Source organism: Pseudopodoces humilis, chromosome 30, assembly GCF_049639895.1.
Source record: "Pseudopodoces humilis isolate 2021_Gansu_Grassland_sample_001 chromosome 30, ASM4963989v1, whole genome shotgun sequence".
In the NCBI taxonomy this organism is placed as follows: domain Eukaryota; kingdom Metazoa; phylum Chordata; class Aves; order Passeriformes; family Paridae; genus Pseudopodoces; species Pseudopodoces humilis.
The window spans coordinates 4,572,116-4,599,620 of NC_142229.1; the positions used below are offsets into that span (position 1 = coordinate 4,572,116).

At 54.9% G+C, this 27,505-nt stretch overlaps 1 protein-coding gene across 1 annotated transcript; it reads left to right on the plus strand.

Moving 5' to 3' along the window:
- On the plus strand, positions 1-25,989 carry NCAPH (non-SMC condensin I complex subunit H). The gene is made up of 17 exons (XM_088068456.1): positions 1-197; positions 758-848; positions 2,964-3,056; positions 4,332-4,470; positions 5,130-5,248; positions 6,325-6,514; positions 8,404-8,495; positions 10,089-10,282; positions 11,944-12,089; positions 14,576-14,682; positions 16,118-16,240; positions 17,625-17,732; positions 19,268-19,450; positions 22,069-22,161; positions 23,333-23,415; positions 25,583-25,658; positions 25,786-25,989. Exons 1-17 carry the CDS (start codon positions 1-3, stop codon positions 25,843-25,845), a joined length of 2,094 nt encoding a protein of 697 aa, XP_087924582.1. The 3' UTR covers positions 25,846-25,989.
- The last annotated feature ends 1,516 nt before the right edge of the window (positions 25,990-27,505 follow it).

Sequence of the window (27,505 nt, forward strand, 5' to 3'; positions counted from 1 at the left end):
ATGGCCGCCCGCCCCCCCCGCGCCGCCCCCCCCGCCGCCGCCGCCTTCCTGTCCCCGAGCCCGCGGCCCCTCGGCGGTACCGGCACCCCCCTGCTCGCCGAGTGCCCCGGTAACGATGATGAGCGCGAGAGGCGCCAGCGCCGCCGCTCCAGGGCGGTGGATTCGTCGCTGCAGGGTCTCGGTTCCCCCTCCCTTAGGTAGGGCCGGTGCGCGGGACAAGGATGAGGGGGGAGCCCCGGTACCGACCCAGCCGGTACCGGGCTGAGGGGGACACCGGGACTGGAGACCCGGTACCGGGCTGAGGGGAACACCGGGACTGGAGCCCCGGTACCGGACTGAGGGGGGACACCGGGACTGGAGACCCGGTACCGGGCTGAGGGGAGAGACCGGGGAATGGAGACCCGGTACCGGTCTGAGGGGACACTGGGACTGGAGCCCCGGTACCGGCTGAGGGGACACCGGGACTGGAGACCCGGTACCGGCTGAGGGGACACCGGGACTGGAGACCCGGTACCGGACTGAGGGGAGACACCGGGGAATGGAGCCCCGGTACCGGACTGAGGGGGACACCGGGAATGGAGCCCCGGTACCGGCTGAGGGGACACCGGGACTGGAGCCCCGGTACCGGACTGAGGGGACACCGGGACTGGAGCCCCGGTACCGGCTGAGGGGGGATCCCCAGTACCGACCCAGCCGGTACCGGGCTGAGGGGAACACCGGGAACGAAGCCCCGGTACCGACCCAGCCGGTCCCACAGGCCCGAGGGCTGGCAGCCGCCGCTGCCGCAGTGGAGCAACGCGCAGATCTCGGAGCACTACAGCACCTGCATCAAACTCTCCGCCGAGAACGTGAGTCCTGAGCGGGGTAAAATCCCCCTGAGCTGGGGGGTAAAATCCCTCTGAGCTGGGTTAAAATCCCCCTGAGCTGGGGGGTAAAATCATCCTGAGCTGGGGGGTAAAATCATCCTGAGCTGGGGGGTAAAATCCCCCTGAGCTGGGGGGTAAAATCCCCCTGAGCTGGGTTAAAATCCCCCTGAGCTGGGGGGTAAAATCCCCCTGAGCTGGGTTAAAATCCCCCTGAGCTGGGGGATAAAATCCCCCTGAGCTGGGTTAAAATCCCCTTGAGCTGGGGGGTAAAATCCCCCTGAGCTGGGGGATAAAATCTCCCTGAGCTGGGGGTAAAATCCCCCTGAGCTGGGGGGTAAAATCCCCTTGAGCTGGGGGTAAAATCCCCTTGAGCTGGGGGGTAAAATCCCCCTGAGCTGGGGGATAAAATCTCCCTGAGCTGGGGGATAAAATCTCCCTGAGCTGGGGGATAAAATCCCCCTGAGCTGGGGGATAAAATCCCCCTGAGCTGGGGGTAAAATCCCCCTGAGCTGGGGGGTAAAATCCCCTTGAGCTGGGGGTAAAATCCCCCTGAGCTGGGGGTTAAAATCCCCCTGAGCTGGGGGTAAAATCCCCCTGAGCTGGGGGATAAAATCCCTCTGAGCTGGGGGATAAAATCCCTCTGAGCTGGGGGATAAAATCCCCCTGAGCTGGGGGTAAAATCATCCTGAGCTGGGGGTTAAAATCCCTCTGAGCTGGGGGTAAAATCCCTTTGAGCTGGGGGGTAAAATCCCCCTGAGCTGGGGGGTAAAATCCCCCTGAGCTGGGGGGTAAAATCCCCCTGAGCTGGGGGTTAAAATCCACCTGAGCTGGGGGTAAAATCCCCCTGAGCTGGGGGGTAAAATCCCCCTGAGCTGGGGGTAAAATCCCCCTGAGCTGGGGGATAAAATCATCCTGAGCTGGGGGGTAAAATCCCTCTGAGCTGGGGGGTAAAATCCCCCTGAGCTGGGGGGTAAAATCCCCCTGAGCTGGGGGTAAAATCCCCCTGAGCTGGGGGGTAAAATCCCCCTGAGCTGGGGGGTAAAATCCCCTTGAGCTGGGGGGTAAAATCCCCCTGAGCTGGGGGGTAAAATCCCCCTGAGCTGGAGGGTAAAATCATCCTGAGCTGGGGGGTAAAATCATCCTGAGCTGGGGGGTAAAATCCCCTTGAGCTGGGTTAAAATCCCCCTGAGCTGGGGGGTAAAATCCCCCTGAGCTGGGTGGTAAAATCCCTCTGAGCTGGGTTAAAATCCCCCTGAGCTGGGGGGTAAAATCCCCCTGAGCTGGGGGATAAAATCCCCCTGAGCTGGGGGGTAAAATCATCCTGAGCTGGGGGGTAAAATCCCTCTGAGCTGGGGGGTAAAATCCCCCTGAGCTGGGGGGTAAAATCCCTCTGAGCTGGGGGGTAAAATCCCCCTGAGCTGGGGGGTAAAATCCCTCTGAGCTGGGGGGTAAAATCCCCCTGAGCTGGGGGGTAAAATCCCCCTGAGCTGGGGGGTAAAATCCCCCTGAGCTGGGGGATAAAATCCCCCTGAGCTGGAGGGTAAAATCCCCCTGAGCTGGGGGGTAAAATCCCCCTGAGCTGGGGGGTAAAATCATCCTGAGCTGGGGGGTAAAATCCCCCTGAGCTGGGGGGTAAAATCCCCCTGAGCTGGGGGATAAAATCCCCCTGAGCTGGGGGGTAAAATCCCTCTGAGCTGGGGTAAAATCCCTCTGAGCTGGGGGGTAAAATCCCCCTGAGCTGGGGGTGAAAATCCCCCTGAGCTGGGGGATAAAATCATCCTGAGCTGGGGGATAAAATCCCCCTGAGCTGGGGGGTAAAATCCCTCTGAGCTGGGGGTGAAAATCCAAAAAGGGAGATCTGGACCCGGTTCTGGAATATCCAGGAAAAAATTCCTGTGGGATTTCCCAGGCAGCAGTTCCTGCCCATGCCAGCGATAGTAAAAGGTGTTAAAATCCTAGAAAAGTGGGGGATTTAGTAAGAAATTTGGGTTTGGTTTGCCCTGGGAAATGTCAGGCCTTGTGCTTGCTAAAGATCAGGTCAAACTGCAGCTGTGTAATCAATACCGGGGAAGGGCTCCCAGCTTTGTTTTGTTGCAGAAAATCACCACCAAAAACGCCTTTGGGCTTCACCTCATCGATTACATGACCGACATCCTCAAGCAGAAGAACTCGGAGCTCACCAACTTCCAGGTCAGAGGGGTCCCTGCTTTGTTCCCTCCTCCAATTAACCCCGGGATTAATTAATGTGAGACCTCCAATGGTGCTGAGTCCTTCCAGGGCTGGATCCTCTGGCAAATCCAAGCAGGATTTGGGAGATAACAGCGAGGATGGGAAAGGAGGGAAAGAGGTTCTGGGCTGGTTCTGATCCAGGAATTTGCCAGGGAGAAGCATCCCGGGAATTGTCAGGAGGGGGAGGCGCATTCCTGAGGGAAGGGTGGGAAAGCTCTGGGTTTTCTTGGATTTCCTGGCGGGATCTGGGCTTGGAAAAGGCGCTTGGAATTTCACACCCTTCACCTCTTCCTGCTTTGGGATGATCCCAAGGGGGTGACCCTGAGGAAGGAGAGGAGACCTTTCCTTTCCCTCTTTTCCCTCTTTTCCCTCTTTTCCCTCTTTTCCCTCTTTTCCCTCTTTTCCCTCTTTTCCCTCTTTTCCCTCTTTTCCCTCTTTTCCCTCTTTTCCCTCTTTTCCCTCTTTTCCCTCTTTTCCCTCTTTTCCCTCTTTTCCCTCTTTTCCCTCTTTTCCCTCTTTTCCCTCTTTTCCCTCTTTTCCCTCTTTTCCCTCTTTTCCCTCTTTTCCCTCTTTTCCCTCTTTTCCCTCTTTTCCCTCTTTTCCCTCTTTTCCCTCTTTTCCCTCTTTTCCCTCTTTTCCCTCTTTTCCCTCTTTTCCCTCTTTTCCCTCTTCCTTTTTTCCTTTCCCTTTCCCTTTTCCTTTTTTCCTCTTTTCCCTTTTCCCTTTTCCCTTTTCCTTTTTTCCTCTTTTCCCTTTTCCCTCTTTTCCTTTTTTCCTCTTTTCCCTTTTCCCTTTCCCTTTTCTCCTCTTTTCCCTTTTCCCTTTCCCTTTTCTCCTCTTTTCCCTTTTCCCTTTCCCTTTTCTCCTTTTTCCCTTTTCCCTTTCCCTTTTCTCCTCTTTTCCCTTTTCCCTTTCCCTTTTCTCCTCTTTTCCCTTTTCCCTTTCCCTTTTCTCCTTTTTTCCCTTTTCCTTTTTTCCCTTTCCTTTTCCCTTCCCTTTCCTCTCCTCCCCCTTGCCAAACCCAACAATTCCCAAAGGATTTTCAGCTACCATCCCCAAAAAAAACCCCCAAAAAAATCAAACTACAGTGAAAAAACCCCCCTTTGTGAGGAACCCACAGCTTTCCCAGTGCTCCCCACGATTTTCCTCAGGAAGCAGAACACTCAGGAAATAACTCCGGGATGCTCCCGCTGAGATTTCCCTTTTCCAGCTGCGAATTCCCTGTTCCTGCCGCAGGTGGCGGCCGGGACTTTGGATGCCAGCGCCAAAATCTACGCCGTGCGCGTGGATTCCGTCCACGCCGACGCCTTCAGGGTCCTGGGCCACCTGGGCAAGGAGCCCACCCCTGCCAGGGAGCCACACAGCCCCGGGGAAGGTGACAATTCCCTCTTTTCCTCTCCAAAATCCCGGGAATTCCCCACCTTTCCCACCCCGGCTTGGCGCTCTTCCGCGCTTTGGGGTTTTGGGGTGAATCCTCCCAGGGTTGGGGGATTCCGGGTTGGTTCTCGTGGGATGCTGGAGGAGTTTGGGATGGGAGGAGATGGATCTGTGGCTCAGCGGTTTCAGATTTCGGTTTGGGGGCAAACAGGGACAATTTGGGATGGAACAGGGACAATTTGGGATGGAACAGGGGAAATTTGGGATGGAACAGGAGAGCTTGGGATGGAACAGGGGAAGTTTGGGATGGGAAAGGAGAGTTTGGGATGGAACAGGATCTGTTTGAGATGGAACAGGGGAAATTTGGGATCAAACAGGATCCATTTGGGATCAAACAGGAGAGTTTGGGATGGAACAGGATCCGTTTGGGATGGAACAGGAGCAGTTTGGGATCAAACAGGAGATTTTGGGATGGAACAGGATCAGGTTTTGCCAGACAGGATCAATAAATCCCCACAGAGCGCTGCTCATCCCGGCCAATCCCAATCCCAGAATTCCCATTCCCACTTCAGTCCATCCTCCCCATTCCCGTTCTCCTCCCTCCCCTGGACTTTTCCAGCCGGATTCCCATGGAATTTCTCCCTTTTCCCTTTCCAGGATCCAGCCCAGCCCCTCAAGCCCCCACCAAACCCCAACCCAAGAAGAAGCAAAGCTTCAAAACCGTCGAGAAGAACCTGAGCAACATCAACGCTCCCGATTCCGGCCGCCGCTCCGAGGTGCTCCCTCCTCCTCCTCCCATTCCCGAATTCCCACCCCCATTCCCTGATTCCCAACCCCATTCCCCCATTCCCATCCCCATTCCCTGATTCCCAACCCCATTCCCACATTCCCATCCCCATTCCCTGATTCCCAACCCCATTCCCTGATTCCCAACCCCATTCCCTGATTCCCAACCCCATTCCCTGATTCCCATCCCCATTCCCTGATTCCCACCGCCATTCCCACATTCCCAACCCCATTCCCACATTCCCATCCCCATTCCCTGATTCCCACCGCCATTCCCTGATTCCCAACCCCATTCCCCCATTCCCATCCCCATTCCCTGATTCCCACCGCCATTCCCTGATTCCCAACCCCATTCCCACATTCCCAACCCCATTCCCTGATTCCCATCCCCATTCCCTGATTCCCAACCCCATTCCCCCATTCCCATCCCCATTCCCCCATTCCCATCCCCATTCCCTGATTCCCATCCCCATTCCCTGATTCCCACCGCCATTCCCTGATTCCCAACCCCATTCCCACATTCCCAACCCCATTCCCTGATTCCCATCCCCATTCCCTGATTCCCATCCCCATTCCCGCATTCCCATCCCCATTCCCTGATTCCCAACCCCATTCCCTGATTCCCATTCCCTGATTCCCAACCCCATTCCCTGATTCCCAACCCCATTCCCTGATTCCCAACCCCATTCCCTGATTCCCATTCCCTGATTCCCACCTCCATTCCCTGATTCCCAACCCCATTCCCTGATTCCCAACCCCATTCCCACATTCCCACCTCCGTTCCCTGATTCCCAACCCCATTCCCTGATTCCCAACCCCATTCCCAACCCCATTCCCTGATTCCCAACCCCATTCCCACATTCCCACCTCCATTCCCTGATTCCCATCCCCATTCCCTGATTCCCATCCCCATTCCCTGATTCCCATCCCCATTCCCACATTCCCATCCCCATTCCCACATTCCCATCCCCATTCCCTGATTCCCATCCCCATTCCCACATTCCCATCCCCATTCCCTGATTCCCATCCCCATTCCCACATTCCCATCCCCATTCCCACATTCCAGGTGGATCCCATGTTCCAGAGAGCGGCTGCTTCCTTTGACGAGTGCAGCACGGCCGGGATTTTCCTGCCGGGGCTGCGCTCCCGGAGCTTCCGGAGCCGCCTCCTTTTCCCGTCGGAGCTGATCCCGCTGCCCTCCTCGGATATTCCGGAGCTTCCCAGCTCCCGGCCCCTCACCGTGCCCACGCTCAGAGGTCAATTCCAGCCTTTTCCCAGCCTTTTCCCAGATTTTCCCAGCCTTTTCCCAGCCTTTTCCCAGCCTTTTCCCAGCCTTTTCCCAGATTTTCCCAGATTTTCCCAGCCTTTTCCCAGCCTTTTCCCAGCTTTTCCCAGCCTTTTCCCAACTTTTCCCAACTTTTCCCAACTTTTCCCAACTTTTCCCAACTTTTCCCAACTTTTCCCAGCCTTTTCCCAGCCTTTTCCCAGCCTTTTCCCAGCCTTTTCCCAGCCTTTTCCCAGCTTTTCCCAGCCTTTTCCCAACTTTTCCCAACTTTTCCCAACTTTTCCCAACTTTTCCCAACTTTTCCCAGCCTTTTCCCAACTTTTCCCAGCCTTTTCCCAGCCTTTTCCCAACTTTTCCCAACTTTTCCCAGCCTTTTCCCTGCCTTTTCCCAGCTTTTCCCAGCCTTTTCCCAGCCTTTTCCTGCCTTTTCCCTGCCTTTTCCTGCCTTTTCCCAGCCTTTTCCCAGCCTTTTCCCAGCCTTTTTTCCCAGCCTTTTCCCTGCCTTTTCCCAGCTTTTCCCAGCCTTTTCCCAGCCTTTTCCCAGCCTTTTCCCAGCCTTTTCCCAGATTTTCCCAGCCTTTTTCCAACTTTTCCCAGCCTTTTCCCAGCCTTTTCCCAGCCTTTTCCCAGCCTTTTCCCAGCCTTTTCCCAGCCTTTTCCCAACTTTTCCCAGCCTTTTCCCAGCCTTTTCCCAGCCTTTTCCCAACTTTTCCCAGATTTTCCCAGCCTTTTCCCAACTTTTCCCAGCCTTTTCCCAGCCCTTCCCAGGTTTTCCCAGATTTTCCCAGCCTTTTCCTGCCCTTCTCCAGCTCCTTTTCCCGTGTGTTTGTTGGCTGCTCAGAGCCCTGCTGGAAAACTGGGAATTTTGGAGGTTGGGAATTCCAGAGCCAGGTTGGGAATTCCAGAGCCAGGTTGGGAATTCCTGATCCAGGTTGGGAATTCCGGAGCCAGGTGGGAATTCCAGAGTCAGGTTGGGAATTCCAGAGCCAGGTGGGAATTCCAGAGCCAGGTTGGGAATTCCAGAGCCAGGTGGGAATTCCAGAGCCAGGTGGGAATTCCAGAGCCAGGTGGGAATTCCAGAGCCAGGTGGGAATTCCAGAGCCAGGTGAGAATTCCAGAGTCAGGTTGGGAATTCCTGAGCCAGGTTGGGAATTCCAGAGCCAGGTGGGAATTCCAGAGTCAGGTTGGGAATTCCTGATCCAGGTTGGGAATTCCAGAGTCAAGTTGGGAATTCCAGAGCCAGGTTGGGAATTCCAGAGCCAGGTGGGAATTCCAGAGCCAGGTGGGAATTCCAGAGTCAGGTTGGGAATTCCTGATCCAGGTTGGGAATTCCAGAGTCAAGTTGGGAATTCCAGAGCCAGGTTGGGAATTCCAGAGCCAGGTGGGAATTCCTGAGCCAGGTTGGGAATTCCTGATCCAGGTGGGAATTCCAGAGCCAGGCTGGGAATTCCTGATCCAGGTGGGAATTCCAGAGCCAGGTTGGGATTCCTGATCCTGGTGGGAATTCCTGAGCCAGGCTGGGAATTCCTGATCCCGGTGGGAATTCCAGAGCCAGGCTGGGAATTCCTGATCCCGGTGGGAATTCCAGAGCCAGGTTGGGAATTCCAGAGCCAGGTTGGGAATTCCTGATCCCGGTGGGAATTCCGGAGCCAGGCTGGGAATTCCAGAGTCAGGTTGGGATTCCTGATCCAGGTTGGGATTCCTGATCCAGGTTGGGATTCCTGATCCAGGTGGGAATTCCTGATCCAGGTGGGAATTCCTGATCCCGGTGGGAATTCCAGAGTCAGGTTGGGAATTCCCGCTCCAGGCTGGAATTCCCGCTCCGATCCCAGGGATTCACCCGTGTCCCACCTCCCGCAGCCCTGCTGGCCCCGGGCCTGGAAAAACGCCGGATCTGCTCCTCCCTGGCCGGATTCCAGTTCAGCACCTGGGACGAGGAGTCCCACAACGAGGTGGGTGGGAATTCCTGATCCCGGTGGGAATTCCCCATGATCCCGGCGGGAATTCCTGATCCCGGTGGGAATTCCTGATCCCGGTGGGAATTCCTGATCCCGGTGGGAATTCCTGATCCCGGTGGGAATTCCTGATCCCGGTGGGAATTCCTGATCCCGGTGGGAATTCCTGATCCCGGTGGGAATTCCCGATGATCCCGGTGGGAATTCCCGATGATCCCGGTGGGAATTCCTGATGATCCCGGTGGGAATTCCTGATCCCGGTGGGAATTCCCAATCCCGGTGGGTATTCCTGACCCCAGTGGGAATTCCCAACCCCTGTGGGAATTCCTGATCCCGGTGGGAATTCCCCATGATCCCAGTGGGAATTCCCCATGATCCCGGTGGGAATTCCCCATGATCCAGGTGGGAATTCCTGATCCCGGTGGGAATTCCTGATCCCGGTGGGAATTCCTGATCCCGGTGGGAATTCCCCATGATCCCCGTGGGAATTCCTGATCCCGGTGGGAATTCCTGACCCCAGTGGGAATTCCCCATGATCCCGGTGGGAATTCCCCATGATCCCGGTGGGAATTCCCGACGATCCCGGTGGGAATTCCTGATCCCGGTGGGAATTCCTGATCCCGGTGGGAATTCCTGATCCCGGTGGGAATTCCTGATCCCGGTGGGAATTCCCGACGATCCCGGTGGGAATTCCTGATCCCGGTGGGAATTCCTGATCCCGGTGGGAATTCCCCATGATCCCGGTGGGAATTCCCCATGATCCTGGTGGGAATTCCCAATCCCGGTGGGAATTCCCCATGATCCCCGTGGGAATTCCCCATGATCCTGGTGGGAATTCCCAATCCCGGTGGGAATTCCCCATGATCCTGGTGGGAATTCCTGATCCCGGTGGGAATTCCTGATGGGAATTCCCGATCCCGGTGGGAATTCCCAACCCCAGTGGGAATTCCTGATCCCAGTGGGAATTCCTGATCCTGATGGGAGTTCCCACTCCAGGCTGGAATTCCCGGTCCGGGTGGGAATTCCCGATCCCGGTGGGAGTTCCCGATCCCGGCGGGAATTCCTGATGGGAATTCCCGACCCCGGTGGGAATTCCCGATCCCTGTGGGAATTCCTGACGATCCCGGTGGGAATTCCCGACGATCCCTGTGGGAATTCCCGATGATCCTGGTGGGAATTCCCAACCCCTGTGGGAATTCCTGATCCGGGTGGGAATTCCCAATGATCCAGGTGGGAATTCCCGACCCCAGTGGGAATTCCCGATCCGGGTGGGAATTCCTGACGATCCGGGTGGGAATTCCCAACGATCCGGGTGGGAATTCCTGATCCGGGTGGGAATTCCCAACGATCCGGGTGGGAATTCCCGACGATCCGGGTGGGAATTCCCGACGATCTGGGTGGGAATTCCCGACGATCCGGGTGGGAATTCCCGACGATCCGGGTGGGAATTCCCGATGATCCCTGTGGAATTCCCGACGATCCGGGTGGGAATTCCCGACGATCCCTGTGGAATTCCCGACGATCCGGGTGGGAATTCCCGACGATCCGGGTGGAATTCCCGACGATCCGGGTGGAATTGCCGTGTTGCAGTCGGTGTCGGCGCTCCTGGAGAAGTTCCGGAGGAGCGAGCAGGTGTTCGATCCCAACCTGGATCCCGACAGCGAGGACGGGGAGGGCTGCGGCCCCTCCCCCCCGGAATTCCAGCCGGATTCTCCGGCCGGAGACGGCAGCCAGGATTCCCGGGATAACGGCAATTCCCTCGGGACACTCAGCCACGGCAAGAGGTGGGAATGGGGATCCGGGCCGGGATTGGGGCTGGGGGGGAATTCCAGCGGGAATTCGCAGTGCCAGGGAGGAATTCCCGATCCCAGGAGGAATTCCCGGTCCCAGGGAGGAATTCCTGATCCCAGGAGGAATTCCCAGTGCCAGGGAGGAATTCCCGGTCCCAGGAGGAATTCCCGGTCCCAGGAGGAATTCCCGGTCCCAGGAGGAATTCCCAGTGCCAGGGAGGAATTCCCAGTGCCAGGAGGAATTCCCAGTGCCAGGAGGAATTCCCAGTGCCAGGGAGGAATTCCCGGTCCCAGGAGGAATTCCCAGTGCCAGGAGGAATTCCCGGTCCCAGGAGGAATTCCCGGTCCCAGGAGGAATTCCCGGTCCCAGGAGGAATTCCCAGTGCCAGGAGGAATTCCCGGTCCCAGGAGGAATTCCCGGTCCCAGGAGGAATTCCCGGTCCCAGGAGGAATGCTGAGTCCTGGGAATGCTGAGCAGGGATCCCAAATCCCGGGAATGTTGAGCAGGGATCCCAAATCCCGGGAATGCTGAGAAGGAATTCCGAATCCCGGGAATGCTGAGCAGGGATCCTGGGAATGCTGGGCAGGAATCCCAGGAATGCTGAGCAGGGATCATCCCGGGAATGCTGGGCAGGGATCCCGGGAATCACAATGGGATCCCAAATCCCGGGAATGCTGATGAGGGATCCCAGGAATGCTGGGAAGGGATCCCGGGAATGCTGATGAGGAATCCCAGGAATGCTGATCAGGGATCCCGAATCCCGGGAATGCTGACTGGGATCCCGAATCCCGGGAATGCTGATGAGGGATCCCGGGAATGCTGATGAGGGATCCTGGGAATGCTGACTGGGATCCCGAATCCCGGGAATGCTGATCAGGGATCCCGAATCCCGGGAATGCTGATCAGGGATCCCGAATCCCGGGAATGCTGATCAGGGATCCCGAATCCCGGGAATGCTGATGAGGGATCCCAGGAATGCTGGGAAGGGATCCCGGGAATGCTGATGAGGGATCCCAGGAATGCTGATGAGGGATCCCGAATCCCGGGAATGCTGATCAGGGATCCCGAATCCCGGGAATGCTGATGAGGGATCCCAGGAATGCTGATGAGGGATCCCGAATCCCGGGAATGCTGACTGGGATCCCGGGAATGCTGACTGGGATCCCGAATCCCGGGAATGCTGATCAGGGATCCCGAATCCCGGGAATGCTGATGAGGGATCCCAAATCCCGGGAATGCTGATGAGGGATCCCGGGAACGCTGATGAGGGATCCCGAATCCTGGGAATGCTGACTGGGATCCCGAATCCCGGGAATGCTGATGAGGGATCCCAGGAATGCTGGGAAGGGATCCCGGGAATGCTGATGAGGGATCCCGGGAATGCTGATGAGGGATCCCAGGAATGCTGATGAGGGATCCCGAATCCCGGGAATGCTGACTGGGATCCCGAATCCCGGGAATGCTGATGAGGGATCCCAGGAATGCTGGGAAGGGATCCTGGGAATGCTGATGAGGGATCCCGGGAATGCTGATGAGGGATCCCAGGAATGCTGATGAGGGATCCCGAATCCCGGGAATGCTGACTGGGATCCCGAATACCGGGAATGCTGACTGGGATCCCGGGAATGCTGACTGGGATCCCGAATCCCGGCAGGAGCGCGGGGGCTCCCTCCGGAGCGGGGCCGCTGGAGCTGTCGCTGTCCCTGGCGCTGCATCCCGGGGAATATTCCTACTTCAGCCCCCGCACGCTCTCCATGTGGGCCGGGCCCCAGCACTGGAGATTCCGGCCCCGCCACCACCGTGAGCGTCCGGAGAGATCCCGGGAATCCCGGGAATACGGGCGGGAATTCGGGATGAAGGGAGGGATCCCGGGATTCTGGGATGGAAGGGAAAGGAATTTGAGATTCCAGGTGGGAAGGGAGGGAATTCGGGATTCTGGGATGGAAGGGAGGGAATTCGGGATTCCGGGATGGAAGGGAGGGAATTCGGGATTCCGGGATGGAAGGGAGGGAATTCGGGATTCCGGGATGGAAGGGAGGGATCCCGGGAATACGGGAGGGAAGGGAGGGAATTTGGGATTCCGGGATGGAAGGGAGGGATCCCGGGATTCTGGGAGGGAAGGGAAAGGAATTTGAGATTCCAGGTGGGAAGGGAGGGAATTCGGGATTCTGGGATGGAAGGGAGGGAATTCGGGATTCCGGGATGGAAGGGAGGGAATTCGGGATTCCGGGATGGAAGGGAGGGAATTCGGGATTCCGGGATGGAAGGGAGGGATCCCGGGAATACGGGAGGGAATTCAGGATGAAGGGAGGGATCCCAGGAATACGGGAGGGAATTCGGGATGAAGGGAGGGATCCCAGGAATACGGGAGGGAATTCAGGATGAAGGGAGGGATCCCAGGAATACGGGAGGGAATTCGGGATGAAGGGAGGGATCCCAGGAATACGGGAGGGAATTCGGGATGAAGGGAGGGATCCCGGGAATACGGGAGGGAATTCGGGATGAAGGGAGGGATCCCAGGAATACGGGAGGGAATTCGGGATGAAGGGAGGGATCCCGGGAATACGGGAGGGAATTCGGGATGAAGGGAGGGATCCCGGGAATACGGGAGGGAATTCGGGATGAAGGCAGGGAAGGGAGGGAATCCCGGGATTCTGGGAGGGAAGGAATTTGGGATTCCGTGATGGAAGGGAGGGATCCCGGGAATACGGGAGGGAATTCGGGATGAAGGCAGGGAATTCGGGATTCCAGGAGGGAATTCGGGATTCCGGGAGGGAATTGAGGGAATTCAGGATCCTGGGATGGAAGGGAGGGAATCCCGGGATTCTGGGAGGGCATTCGGGATCCTGGGCTGGAAGGGAAGGGAATTCGAGATTCCAGGTGGGAAGGGAGGGAATTCTGGGATTCTGGGAGGGAAGAGAGGGATCCCGGGAATCCGGGAGGGAATTCGGGATTCTGGGAGGGAAGGGAGGGATGGAGGGAGGGAATTGAGGGAATTCAGGATCCTGGGATGGAAGGGAGGGAATCCTGGGATTCTGGGAGGGAAGGGAGGGAAATCCGGGATTCTGGGAGGGAATTCACGATTCTGGGAGGGAATCCCGGGATTCTGGGCTGGAAGGGCTCCAGTCCTGGGGTGACATTTGGGATGTTCCGGTTGGGAGTGAGCAGGGCCGGGCCCCAGGCAGGGACAGCTCCTTCCCAAATCCCAAATCCCATCCCAAATCCCAATCCCATCCATCCCATCCCATCAATCCCATCCTAAATCCCAAATCCCAATCCCATCCCAAATCCCAATCCCATCCCAAATCCCATCCCAAATCCCAAATCCCAATCCCATCCATCCCATCCCATCAATCCCATCCTAAATCCCAAATCCCATCCCAAATCCCAAATCCCATCCCAAATCCCAAATCCCATCCCAAATCCCATCCCAAATCCCAATCCCATCCTTCCCACCCCACCAACCCCACCCTTAATCCCACATCCCAACCCCATCCCATCAATCCCATCCCAAACCCCATCCCAAGTCCCAAATCCCAATCCCATCCATCCCATCCCATCAATCCCATCCCAAATCCCATCAATCCCAAATCCCATCCATTCCATCCCATCAATCCCATCCCAAATCCCAAATCCCATCCCAAATCCCAAATCCCAATCCCATCCATCCCATCCCATCAATCCCATCCCAAATCCCAAATCCCATCCCAAGTCCCAAATCCCAATCCCATCCATCCCATCCCATCAATCCCATCCCAAATCCCATCAATCCCAAATCCCATCCCATCAATCCCATCCCAAATCCCAAATCCCATTCATCCCATCCCATCAATCCCATCCCAGATCCCAAATCCACTCCCATCCCACCCCATGGATCCCATCCCAATCCCGTGGATCTCATCCCAAATCCCATCCCAAATCCCATGGATCCCACCCCATGGATCCCACCCCATGGATCCCATCCCACCCCATGGATCCCACCCCATGGATCCCACCCCATGGATCCCACCCCATGGATCCCATCCCATCCCATGGATCCCACCCCATGGATCCCACCCCATGGATCCCATCCCATGGATCCCAAATCCACTCCCATCCCACCCCATGGATCCCAAATCCCATGGATCCCAAATCCCATGGATCCCAAATCCCATGGATCCCACCCCATGGATCCCACCCCATGGATCCCATCCCATGGATCCCATCCCATGGATCCCAAATCCCATGGATCCCACCCCGTGGATCCCACCCCATGGATCCCATCCCATTTCCCTCCCCTCCCTCAGCAGCCGCAGACTCAGAGAAGGATTCCCGGCAGAGAATTCCCAGGAAACTTTTCCAGTTGGATTTCCAGGAGGACGTCGACTTCCAGCCCCATTTCCAGAAGCCCAAGGTACCCTCAGAGCTCCTTTCCCGCGGGGAATTCCCGGGATTCTGGCAGATCCCGCTGTCCTGCCGGAGCTGGGATCACCTCAGCCCTTCCCAGACTGTCCCCGATTCCCGCGGGAAGCTGCTGCAGATTCCCGTTCCCATGGATCCGTTCCCAGGGATCCATCCCGTGGATCCCATCCCGTGGATCCCTCCCGTGGATCCCATCCTGTGGATCTGTTCCCATGGATCCCATCCCATGGATCCCATCCCGTGGATCCCATCCCATGGATCCATCCCATGGATCCGTTCCCGTGGATCCATCCCATGGATCCATCCCGTGGATCCATCCCGTGGATCCGTTCCCATGGATTCCATCCCGTGGATCCCATCCCGTGGATCCCATCCCGTGGATCCATCCCATGGATCCGTTCCCGTGGATCCATCCCATGGATCCATCCCGTGGATCCATCCCGTGGATCCATCCCGTGGATCCCATCCCGTGGATCCGTTCCCGTGGATCCCATCCCATGGATCCCATCCCGTGGATCCCATCCCGTGGATCCCTCCCGTGGATCCCATCCTGTGGATCCCATCCCGTGGATCCGTTCCCGTGGATCCCATCCCGTGGATCCCATCCCGTGGATCCCATCCTGTGGATCCATCCCGTGGATCCGTTCCCGTGGATCCCATCCCGTGGATCCGTTCCCATGGATCCCATCCCGTGGATCCCATCCCTTGGATCTGTTCCCAGGGATCCCTCCCATGGATCCATCCCGTGGATCCCATCCCTTGGATCCCATCCCATGGATCCGTTCCCAGGGATCCATCCCGTGGATCCCATCCCGTGGATCCCATCCCGTGGATCCATTGCCATGGATCCATCCCGTGGATCCCATCCCGTGGATCCATTGCCATGGATCCATCCCGTGGATCCGTCCCTTGGATCTGTTCCCAGGGATCCATCCCATAGAACCGTTCCCATGGATCCCTTCCCGTGGATCCATCCCATGGATCTGTTCCCATGGATCCACCCCATGGATCCATCCCACGGATCCATCCCGTGGATCCACCCCATGGATCCATCCCACGGATCCATCCCGTGGATCCACCCCATGGATCCATCCCACGGATCCATCCCGTGGATCCACCCCATGGATCCATCCCACGGATCCATCCCGTGGATCCACCCCATGGATCCATCCCACGGATCCATCCCGTGGATCCCATCAAATGGATCCATCCTGTGGATCTGTTCCCATGGATCCCATCCCATAGAACCGTTCCCCTGGATCCATCCCCTGGATCCCTCCCCTGGATCCATCCCCTGGATCCCTCCCCTGGATCCATCCCCTGGATCCATCCCCTGGATCCATCCCCTGGATCCCTCCCCTGGATCCATCCCCTGGATCCATCCCGTGGATCCCTCCCACGGATCCATCCCGTGGATCCCGTTGCAGGTCTCCGTGACTCTGGGCAGATCCGTCGGGAGCAGCCGGAGCCTCCGGAGCACGACGCTTCCCACGGATTTCAACTACGAGCCCCGGAGCCTGGCCCAGCTCTTCCTGAAACCCCGCGTCACCGTGAGAGCCTTCCCGGGAATCCCAGCGGGAATCCCAGCGGGAATCACACCGGGAATCACACCGGGAATCACACCGGGAATCACACCGGGAATCACACCGGGAATCCCAGCGGGAATCCCAGCGGGAATCCCAGCGGGAATCACACCGGGAATCCCAGCGGGAATCCCAGCGGGAATCACACCGGGAATCCCAGCGGGAATCCCAGCGGGAATCCCAGCGGGAATCCCAGCGGGAATCACACCGGGAATCACACCGGGAATCACACCGGGAATCCCAGCGGGAATCACACCGGGAATCACACCGGGAATCACACCGGGAATCACACCGGGAATCACACCGGGAATCCCAGCGGGAATCACACTGGGAATCACACCGGGAATCACAGCGGGAATCACAATGGGAACCATCCCATGGAACCATTCCCATGGATCCATCCCATAGAACCATTCCCATGGATCCATCCCATAGAACCATTCCCATGGATCCGATGGAATCATTCCCATGGATCCATCCCATAGAACCATTCCCATGGATCCACCCTATGGAACCATTCCCATAGAATCATTCCCATGGATCCCATGGAACCATTCCCATGGATCCATCCCATGGATCCCATGGATCCATCCCATAGAACCATTCCCATGGATCCCATGGAATCATTCCCATGGATCCATCCCATAGAACCATTCCCATGGAATCATTCCCATGGAATCATTCCCATGGATCCATCCCATAGAAACATTCCCATGGATCCGATGGAATCATTCCCATGGATCCCATAGAAACATTCCCATGGATCCCATGGAATCATTCCCATGGATCCGATGGAATCATTCCCATGGATCCATCCCATGGAATCATTCCCATGGATCCACCCTATGGATCCATCCCATAGAACCATTCCCATAGAACCATTCCCATGGATCCATCCCATAGAACCATTCCCATAGAACCATTCCCATAGAACCATTCCCATGGAATCATTCCCATGGAATCATTCCCATGGATCCCATGGAATCATTCCCATGGATCCATCCCATAGAACCATTCCCATAGAACCATTCCCATGGAATCATTCCCATGGATCCATCCCATAGAACCATTCCCATGGAATCATTCCCATGGATCCACCCTATGGATCCATCCCATAGAACCATTCCCATGGATCCCATGGAATCATTCCCATGGATCCATCCCATAGAACCATTCCCATGGATCCATCCCATAGAACCATTCCCATGGATCCCATAGAACCATTCCCATGGAACCACTCCCATGGATCCACCCCAGGGATCATCCCAGATGTCCCGGAAGGGCGGGAACGGTTCTGCAGGGACAAGGCCCAGCCTCTCTCCATAAAATCCTTTGGAATTTTTTCCCGCAGCTCGGCCGGAGCTCGGATCCAGCGGGAGCCCTGGAGAGCGAGGCCGGGATCGAGGACTACGACTACGACAATCCCAACGACACTTCCAACTTCTGTCCCGGCCTGCAGGTGATTCCCAATCCCCCGGAATTCCTGGGAATTCCCTGCCGGGAAAATCCAAATCCTCGGGAATTCCTGGGAATTCCCTGCTGGGAAAATCCTCGGGAATTCCTGGGAATTCCCTGCCGGGAAAATCCAAATCCTCGGGAATTCCAGAGCCTGGGAATTCCCTGCTAGGGAAATCCACATCCTCAGGAATTCCTGGGAATTCCCTGATGGGAAAATCCAAATCTTCGGGAATTCCTGGGAATTCCCTGCTGGGAAAATCCAAATCCTCGGGAATTCCTGGGAATTCCCTGCTGGGAAAATCCAAATCCTCGGGAATTCCTGAGGGAGGGAACTGGAGCTGCATCCTGGCGCCCAGGCTGGGCCGCTCCCAGGGAATAAACCCCAATTCCATGGGAATAAACCCCAATTCCATGGAAAAGCCACAATTCCATGGGAATAAACCCAAATTCCATGGGAAAAAACCCCAATTCCATGGGAATTAACCCCAATTCCATGGAAAAGCCACAATTCCATGGGAATAAACCCAAATTCCATGGGAATAAACCCCAATTCCATGGGAATAAACCCCAATTCCATGGGAATTAACCCCAATTCCATGGATCAGCCCAAATTCCATGGGAATAAACCCCAATTCCATGGAAAAGCCACAATTCCATGGGAATAAACCCCAATTCCATGGGAATAAACCCCAATTCCATGGGAATAAACCCCAATTCCATGGGAATAAACCCCAATTCCATGGGAATTAACCCCAATTCCATGGAAAAGCCCCAATTCCATGGGAATAAACCCCAATTCCATGGAAAAACCCCAATTCCATGGGAATAAACCCCAATTCCATGGGAATAAACCCCAATTCCGTGGGAATAAACCCCAATTCCATGGGAATAAACCCCAATTCCTTGGGAATAAACCCCAATTCCATGGAAAAACCCCAATTCCATGGAAAAGCCCCAATTCCATGGGAATAAACCCCAATTCCTTGGGAATAAACCCCAATTCCATGGGAATAAACCCCAATTCCTTGGGAATAAACCCCAATTCCATGGGAATAAACCCCAATTCCTTGGGAATAAACCCCAATTCCATGGGAATAAACCCCAATTCCATGGAAAAGCCCCAATTCCATGGGAATAAACCCCAATTCCATGGAAAAGCCCCAATTCCATGGAAAAACCCCAATTCCGTGGGAATAAACCCCAATTCCATGGGAATAAACCCCAATTCCATGGGAATAAACCCCAATTCCTTGGGAATAAACCCCAATTCCATGGGAATAAACCCCAATTCCATGGGAATAAACCCCAATTCCATGGGAATAAACCCCAATTCCATGGGAAAAAACCCCAATTCCGTGGGAATAAACCCCAATTCCATGGGAATAAACCCCAATTCCATGGGAATAAACCCCAATTCCATGGAAAAGCCCCAATTCCATGGGAATAAACCCCAATTCCATGGGATTATCCGGGCAGGAATTCCCGCCCTCCGGAGCAGCTCCGGGTGACTCCGGTGTCCCCCTGCCCCTCCTGCAGGTCCCGGACAGCGACGACGATCCCGATCCCGATCCCGATCCCGATCCCGATCCCGCGGAATTCCCGGGCCAGGCCGGGCATTTCCAGCTCCCGGCTCATCCCGAGGCTCCGGAGAATTCCGGGATCGGCGGCGGGAACATCCCGGGCTGTGGGGAGCTGGAGCTGATCGCTGAGCCCCAGAAGGTGACTGGGAATGACTGGGAGGGACTGGGAATGACTGGGAGAGACTGGGAATGACTGGGAGTGACTGGGAGAGACTGGGAATGACTGGGAGAGACTGGGAATGGCTGGGAGAGACTGGGAATGGCTGGGAGAGACTGGGAATGACTGGGAATGACTGGGAATGGCTGGGAGAGACTGGGAATGACTGGGAGGGACTGGGAATGACTGGGAGAGACTGGGAATGGCTGGGAGAGACTGGGAATGACTGGGAGGGACTGGGAATGACTGGGAGTGACTGGGAATGGCTGGGAGAGACTGGGAATGACTGGGAATGACTGGGAGAGACTGGGAATGACTGGGAGAGACTGGGAATGACTGGGAATGACTGGGAGAGACTGGGAATGACTGGGAGTGACTGGGAGAGACTGGGAATGACTGGGAGAGACTGGGAATGACTGGGAGAGACTGGGAATGACTGGGAATGACTGGGAGGGACTGGGAATGACTGGGAGGGACTGGGAGTGACTGGGAATGACTGGGAGGGACTGGGAATGACTGGGAGAGACTGGGAATGACTGGGAGGGACTGGGAATGACTGGGAGAGACTGGGAATGACTGGGAGGGACTGGGAATGACTGGGAATGGCTGGGAGGGACTGGGAGAGACTGGGAATGGCTGGGAGAGACTGGGAATGGCTGGGAGAGACTGGGAATGGCTGGGAGAGACTGGGAGAGACTGGGAATGGCTGGGAATGGCTGGGAGAGACTGGGAATGACTGGGAATGGCTGGGAGGGACTGGGAATGACTGGGAGGGACTGGGAATGACTGGGAGAGACTGGGAATGACTGGGAATGACTGGGAATGACTGGGAGAGACTGGGAATGACTGGGAATGACTGGGAGAGACTGGGAATGACTGGGAGAGACTGGGAATGACTGGGAATGGCTGGGAGAGACTGGGAATGACTGGGAATGACTGGGAATGGCTGGGAGAGACTGGGAATGACTGGGAATGACTGGGAATGACTGGGAGAGACTGGGAATGACTGGGAATGACTGGGAGAGACTGGGAATGACTGGGAGAGACTGGGAATGACTGGGAGAGACTGGGAATGGCTGGGAGGGACTGGGAATGACTGGGAATGACTGGGAGGGACTGGGAATGACTGGGAGAGACTGGGAGTGACTGGGAATGACTGGGAATGACTGGGAGTGACTGGGAATGACTGGGAGGGACTGGGAATGACTGGGAGAGACTGGGAATGACTGGGAATGACTGGGAATGGCTGGGAGAGACTGGGAATGACTGGGAGGGACTGGGAATGACTGGGAGAGACTGGGAATGACTGGGAGAGACTGGGAGAGACTGGGAATGACTGGGAGGGACTGGGAGTGACTGGGAATGACTGGGAGAGACTGGGAATGACTGGGAGAGACTGGGAATGACTGGGAATGGCTGGGAATGACTGGGAATGACTGGGAGAGACTGGGAATGACTGGGAGAGACTGGGAATGACTGGGAATGACTGGGAATGACTGGGAGGGACTGGGAATGACTGGGAGAGACTGGGAATGACTGGGAATGACTGGGAATGACTGGGAGAGACTGGGAGAGACTGGGAATGACTGGGAATGACTGGGAGAGACTGGGAATGACTGGGAGGGACTGGGAATGGCTGGGAGGGACTGGGAATGACTGGGAGAGACTGGGAATGACTGGGAGAGACTGGGAATGACTGGGAATGACTGGGAGGGACTGGGAATGACTGGGAGCTGCTGGGCTGGGAATTCCTCCCGGGGCTGGGCTGGAACAAAAACCTCTCGGCACCTCCAGGGTTAAAAATCCCGGGACAGCCCCGGATTCCAGGGATTCCTGGGATCGTCATTCCCGGAGGAACAATTCCCAAATTAACCCCTGGGATTCCCAGAGGAACAATTCCCAAATTAATTCCCAGGATTCCTGGGATCATCATTCCCAGAGGAACAATTCCCAAATGAATTCCTGGGATTCCCAGAGGAACAATTCCCAAATGAATTCCTGGGATTCCCAGAGGAACAATTCCCAAATGAATTCCTGGGATTCCCAGAGGAACAATTCCCAAATGAATTCCTGGGATTCCCAGAGGAACAATTCCCAAATTAATTCCCAGGATTCCTGGGATCGTCATTCCCAGAGAAACAATTCCCAAATGAATTCCTGGGATTCCCAGAGGAACAATTCCCAAATTAACCCCTGGGATTCCTGGGATCGTCATTCCCAGAGAAACAATTCCCAAATGAATTCCTGGGATTCCCAGAGGAACAATTCCCAAATGAATTCCTGGGATTCCCAGAGAAACAATTCCCAAATGAATTCCCGGGATTCCCAGAGGAACAATTCCCAAATTAACCCCTGGGATTCCCGGAATTCCCGGGATCGTCATTCCCAGAGGAACAATTCCCAAATTAACCCTTGGGATTCCCGGAATTCCCGGGATCGCCATTCCCAGAGGAACAATTCCGGGCTCTGGCCGCGCTCGCCGTTATTCCCACGGGAAATCGGGAATGACGCGAGCGGATCCCAGCGCCGATCCCGGATAATCCCGGATAATCCCGGATAATCCCGGATAATCCCGGATAATCCCGGATTCCCTCCCCCAGATCCATAAAATCCCGATCCAATACGCCAAGGCCGCCAAGAGGATGGACATGAGGAGGCTGAAGAGGAACATGTGGGAGCTGCTGACGGAGCAGGTGGGAATGACGGGAATTCCGGCCGGGAATTCCGCAGCCATTCCTTCCCAGTTCTGTGGGATCAGCCCCAGTTCCATGGGATAAAACCCCAGTTCCATGGGAATTAACCCCAGTTCCATGGGAATAAACCCCAATTCCATGGATCAGCCACAATTCCATGGGAATAAATCCCAATTCCATGGGATAAACCCCAATTCCTTGGGAATAAACCCCAATTCCTTGGGAATAAACCCCAATTCCATGGGAATAAACCCAAATTCCATGGGAATAAACCCCAATTCCATGGGAATAAACCCAAATTCCATGGATCAGCCCCAATTCCATGGGAATAAACCCCAATTCCTTGGGAATAAACCCCAGTTCTGTGGGAATAAACCCCAACTCCGTGGGAATAAACCCAAATTCCATGGGAATAAACCCCAATTCCATGGAAAAGCCCCAATTCCATGGGAATAAACCCAAATTCCATGGATCAGCCCCAATTCCATGGGAATAAACCCCAATTCCTTGGGAATAAACCCCAGTTCTGTGGGAATAAACCCCAACTCCGTGGGAATAAACCCAAATTCCATGGGATAAACCCAAATTCCATGGGAATAAACCCCAATTCCATGGGAATAAACCCAAATTCCATGAAAAAACCCCAATTCCGTGGGAATGAACCCCAATTCCATGGGAATTAACCCCAATTCCATGGGAATAAACCCCAATTCCATGGGAATAAACCCCAATTCCATGGGAATAAACCCCAATTCCATGGAAATAAACCCCAATTCCATGGGAATGAACCCCAATTCCATGGGAATGAACCCCAATTCCATGGAAAAACCCCAATTCCATGGGAATAAACCCCAATTCCATGGGAAAAAACCCCAATTCCATGGGAATTAACCCCAATTCCATGGATCAGCCCCAATTCCATGGGAATTAACCCCAATTCCATGGAAAAACCCCAATTCCATGGAAAAACCCCAATTCCATGGGAATGAACCCCAATTCCGTGGATCAGCCGCCGTTCCCTGCTGGCTGAGCGTTCCCGGGGTTTTCCCGGGAATGTCGGGGCTCGGCAGCTCCCGGATTTTCCCGGATTTTCCTGGATTTTCCCGGATTTTCCCGGATTTTCCTGGATTTTCCCGGATTTTCCCGGATTTTCCCGGATTTTCCCGAGCAGGAGGAAGGAGCCGGGGAAGGGCCGGACACGGCGGTGACCGGAGAGAAAGTCCTGAGTGAGCTGACCCGGGATCTGCTCCACAGGTGGGAAAAACACCGGGAATAACACCGGGAATAACACCGGGAATAACAACGGGAATAACACCGGGAATAACACCGGGAATAACACCGGGAATAATGGGAATAACACCGGGAATAACACCGGGAACAACACCAGGAATAACACTGGGAATAACACCGGGAATAACACCGGGAACAACACCGGGAATAACACCGGGAATAACACCGGGAATAACACTGGGAATAACACTGGGAATAACAGGAATAACAACGGGAATAACAACGGGAATAACAACGGGAATAACACCGGGAATAACACCGGGAATAATGGGAATAACAACGGGAATAACAACGGGAATAACACCGGGAATAACACCGGGAACAACACCGGGAACAACACCGGGAATAACACCGGGAATAATGGGAATAACACCGGGAATAACAACGGGAATAACACCGGGAATAATGGGAATAACACTGGGAATAACACTGGGAATAACACCGGGAATAATGGGAATAACACTGGGAATAACACTGGGAATAACACTGGGAATAACACCGGGAATAACACCGGGAATAACACCGGGAATAATGGGAATAACAATGGGAATAACACCGGGAATAATGGGAATAACACCGGGAATAACACCAGGAATAACACCGGGAATAACACTGGGAATAACACTGGGAATAACAGGAATAACAACGGGAATAACACCGGGAATAACACTGAGAATAATGGGAATAACAACGGGAATAACAACGGGAATAACACTGAGAATAATGGGAATAACAACGGGAATAACACCGGGAACAACAACGGGAATAACACCGGGAATAGCGGGAATAACACTGGGAATAACACTGGGAATAACACCGGGAATAATGGGAATAACAACGGGAATAACAACAGGAATAACACTGGGAATAACAACAGGAATAACGATTGGAATCATGGGAATAACAACCAGAATAACACCGGGAACAATGGGAATAACACCGGGAACACCAGGAATAACAATGGGAATAACACCGGGAATAACACCGGGAACACCAGGAATAACAACGGGAATAACAATGGGAATACCGGGAATAACAAAGGGAATAACGGGAATAACAACGGGAATAACAACGGAAATAACAAGGGGAATAACAGTGGGAATAGCGGGAATAAGAATGGGAATAACAACGGGAATAACAATGGGAATAACAGTGGGAATAAGGGAATAACAACGGGAATAACAATGGGAATAACACTGGGAATAGCGGGAATAACAACGGGAATAACACTAGGAATAACAATGGGAATAAGAATGGGAATAACACTGGGAATAAGAATGGGAATAACAACGGGAATAAGAACGGGAAAATCCCTCGGGGTGATGGGATGGGAATGGGAATAAATGGGAATGGGAATGGGAATGGGATGGGGATTCCCGGGCTCCCATCCCATGGATCCCATGGATCCCATGGATCCCAGTCCACAGATCCCAGGGATCCAATCCCACAGATCCCACAGATCCCACAGATCCCATGGATCCGATCCCACAAATCCCGCGGATCCCGCGGATCCCATCCCATGGATCCCACCCCACGGATCCCACGGATCCCACAGATCCCACGGATCCCACGGATCCCATGGATCCCACGGATCCCATCCCATGGATCCCACCCCACGGATCCCACGGGTCCCACGGATCCCACCCCACGGATCCCACAGATCCGATCCCACAGATCCCACGGATCCCACGGATCCCAGGGATCCCAGGGATCCCATCCCACGGATCCCACAGATCCCAGGGATCCCACCCCACGGATCCCACGGATCCCACGGATCCCACAGATCCCACCCCACAGATCCCACGGATCCCACAGATCCCGCGGATCCCATCCCATGGATCCCATCCCACGGATCCCACGGATCCCACAGATCCCACAGATCCCATCCCATGGATCCCATCCCATGGATCCCACCCCACGGATCCCACAGATCCCAGGGATCCCATCCCACGGATCCCACGGATCCCGCGGATCCCATCCCATGGATCCCACCCCACAGATCCCACAGATCCCAGGGATCCCAGGGATCCCATCCCACAGATCCCACGGATCCGATCCCACGGATCCGATCCCACAGATCCCACGGATCCCACAGATCCCACGGATCCCAGCCCTTCCCGCTTTTCCGCAGGCTCCCTCCCGCCATGGCCACCAACCTGTCGGTGCCCTTGGCCTTCGTGTGCCTCCTGCACCTGGCCAACGAGAAGGTGAGAGGAGATTCCCGGGATTCCCGGGATTCCAGCTCATCCCACCATCGCTCCCGAATCCCGGGATTTATCCCTGAGAATTCCAAAGGGAGCGGATCCAGACCCGGCTTTTCCTTCCCTTTCCCAGGGCCTGAGGCTGGAGAGCACCGAGGAGCTCTCGGACGTTCGGGTGTGCCCGGGTCCCTGAGCCGGGAATTCCGGGAATTCCGGGAATTCTGGGAATTCTGGGAATTCCCTGATCCAAAATCCGGGAATGCAGCGGTGTCCCGGATCCCGATCCGGCCGGGATTGGGAATTCCTGCGCCTCACTGAGCCTGCTCTGGCCTGGGAATTCCCATTTATCCCAAATTTCCCTTTTATCCCAAACATTCCTGTGTGTCCCAAAATTCCTGTGTGTCCCAAATTTCCCGTTTATCCCAAATTTCCCGTTTATCCCAAATTCCTGTGTGTCCCAAAATTTCCCGTTTATCCCAAATTTCCCATTCATCCCGAATTTCCCGTTCATCCCAAACATTCCTGTGTGTCCCAAAATTTCCCGTTCATCCCAAATTTCCCATTCATCCCAAATTTCCCATTCATCCCAAATTTCCCATTTATCCCAAATTTCCCGTTTATCCCAAATTCCTGTGTGTCCCAAAATTTCCGGTTTATCCCAAATTTTCCCATTTATCCCAAATTTCCCATTTATCCCAAATTCCTGCTCATCCCAAATTTCCTGTTGATCCCAAATTTCCTGTTCATCCCAAATTTCCCTTTTATCCCAAATTCCTGTTGATCCCAAATTCCTGCTCATCCCAAATTTCCCATTCATCCCAAATTTCCCTTTTATCCCAAATTTCCCGTTCATCCCAAATTTCCCGTTCATCCCAAATTTCCCATTTATCCCAAATTTCCCATTTATCCCAAATTTCCCGTTTATCCCAAATTTCCCGTTTATCCCAAATTTCCTGTTCATCCCAAATTTCCTGCTCATCCCAAATTCCTGCTCATCCCAAATTTCCCATTTATCCCAAATTTCCCGTTCATCCCAAATTTCCCGTTCATCCCAAATTTCCCGTTCATCCCAAATTTCCCGTTCATCCCGAATTTCCTGTTCATCCCAAATTCCTGCTCATCCCAACTTTCCTGTTGATCCCAAACATTCCTGTTTCATCCCAAATTTCCTTTTCATCCCAAATTTCCCGTTCATCCCAAATTTCCCATTTATCCCAAATTTCCCATTTATCCCAAATTTCCCGTTCATCCCAAATTCCTGCTCATCCCAACTTTCCTGTTGATCCCGAACATTCCTGTTTCATCCCAAATTTCCTGTGTATCCCGAAATTCCCTCCCCGCCTCCTTCCCGCTCCGGAATTCCCAGTTCTTGGCCCGGCTCTCGCTCCTTTCCCGTTCCTTCCCTTCCCTGGAATTTTTCCCGTTTTTTATTATTTAATAAATCCTGGAGCCTTCGGAGAAGGGCCTGGAATGACCCCGGAGTGTGGGAAAGGGGCAGAAAACGGGGAGAAATCCCAAAAAAAACCCGGGAATTCAGCCAGGAATGGGCTGCAGGGGGCGAGTTCTGGGATCGGGATCAGCTCCCGGATCCTTCCCGGAATTTCGGGGCTCGGATCCGGCGGTTTTGGGGTGCTCGGGTGACCCGGACCTGGAATTTCCTCCTGGAATTTCCTCCTGTGTGTGTGACACCTGGAGCTGTGTGTGACACCTGTGTGTGTGACACCTGTACCTGTGTGTGACACCTGGAGCTGTGTGTGACACCTGTACCTGTGTGTGTGTGTGTGTGACACCTGTGTGTGTGACACCTGTGTGTGACACCTGGAGCTGTGTGTGACACCTGTGTGTGACACCTG

Coding starts and splice junctions, on each gene's coding strand:
- NCAPH (XM_088068456.1), top strand. CDS start 1: ATGGCCGCCCGCCCCCCCCGCGCCGCCCCCCCCGCCGCCGCCGCCTTC. Junction 198..757: donor CTCGGTTCCCCCTCCCTTAG/GTAGGGCCGGTG, acceptor CCGGTCCCACAG/GCCCGAGGGCTGGCAGCCGC. Junction 3,057..4,331: donor CGGAGCTCACCAACTTCCAG/GTCAGAGGGGTC, acceptor TTCCTGCCGCAG/GTGGCGGCCGGGACTTTGGA.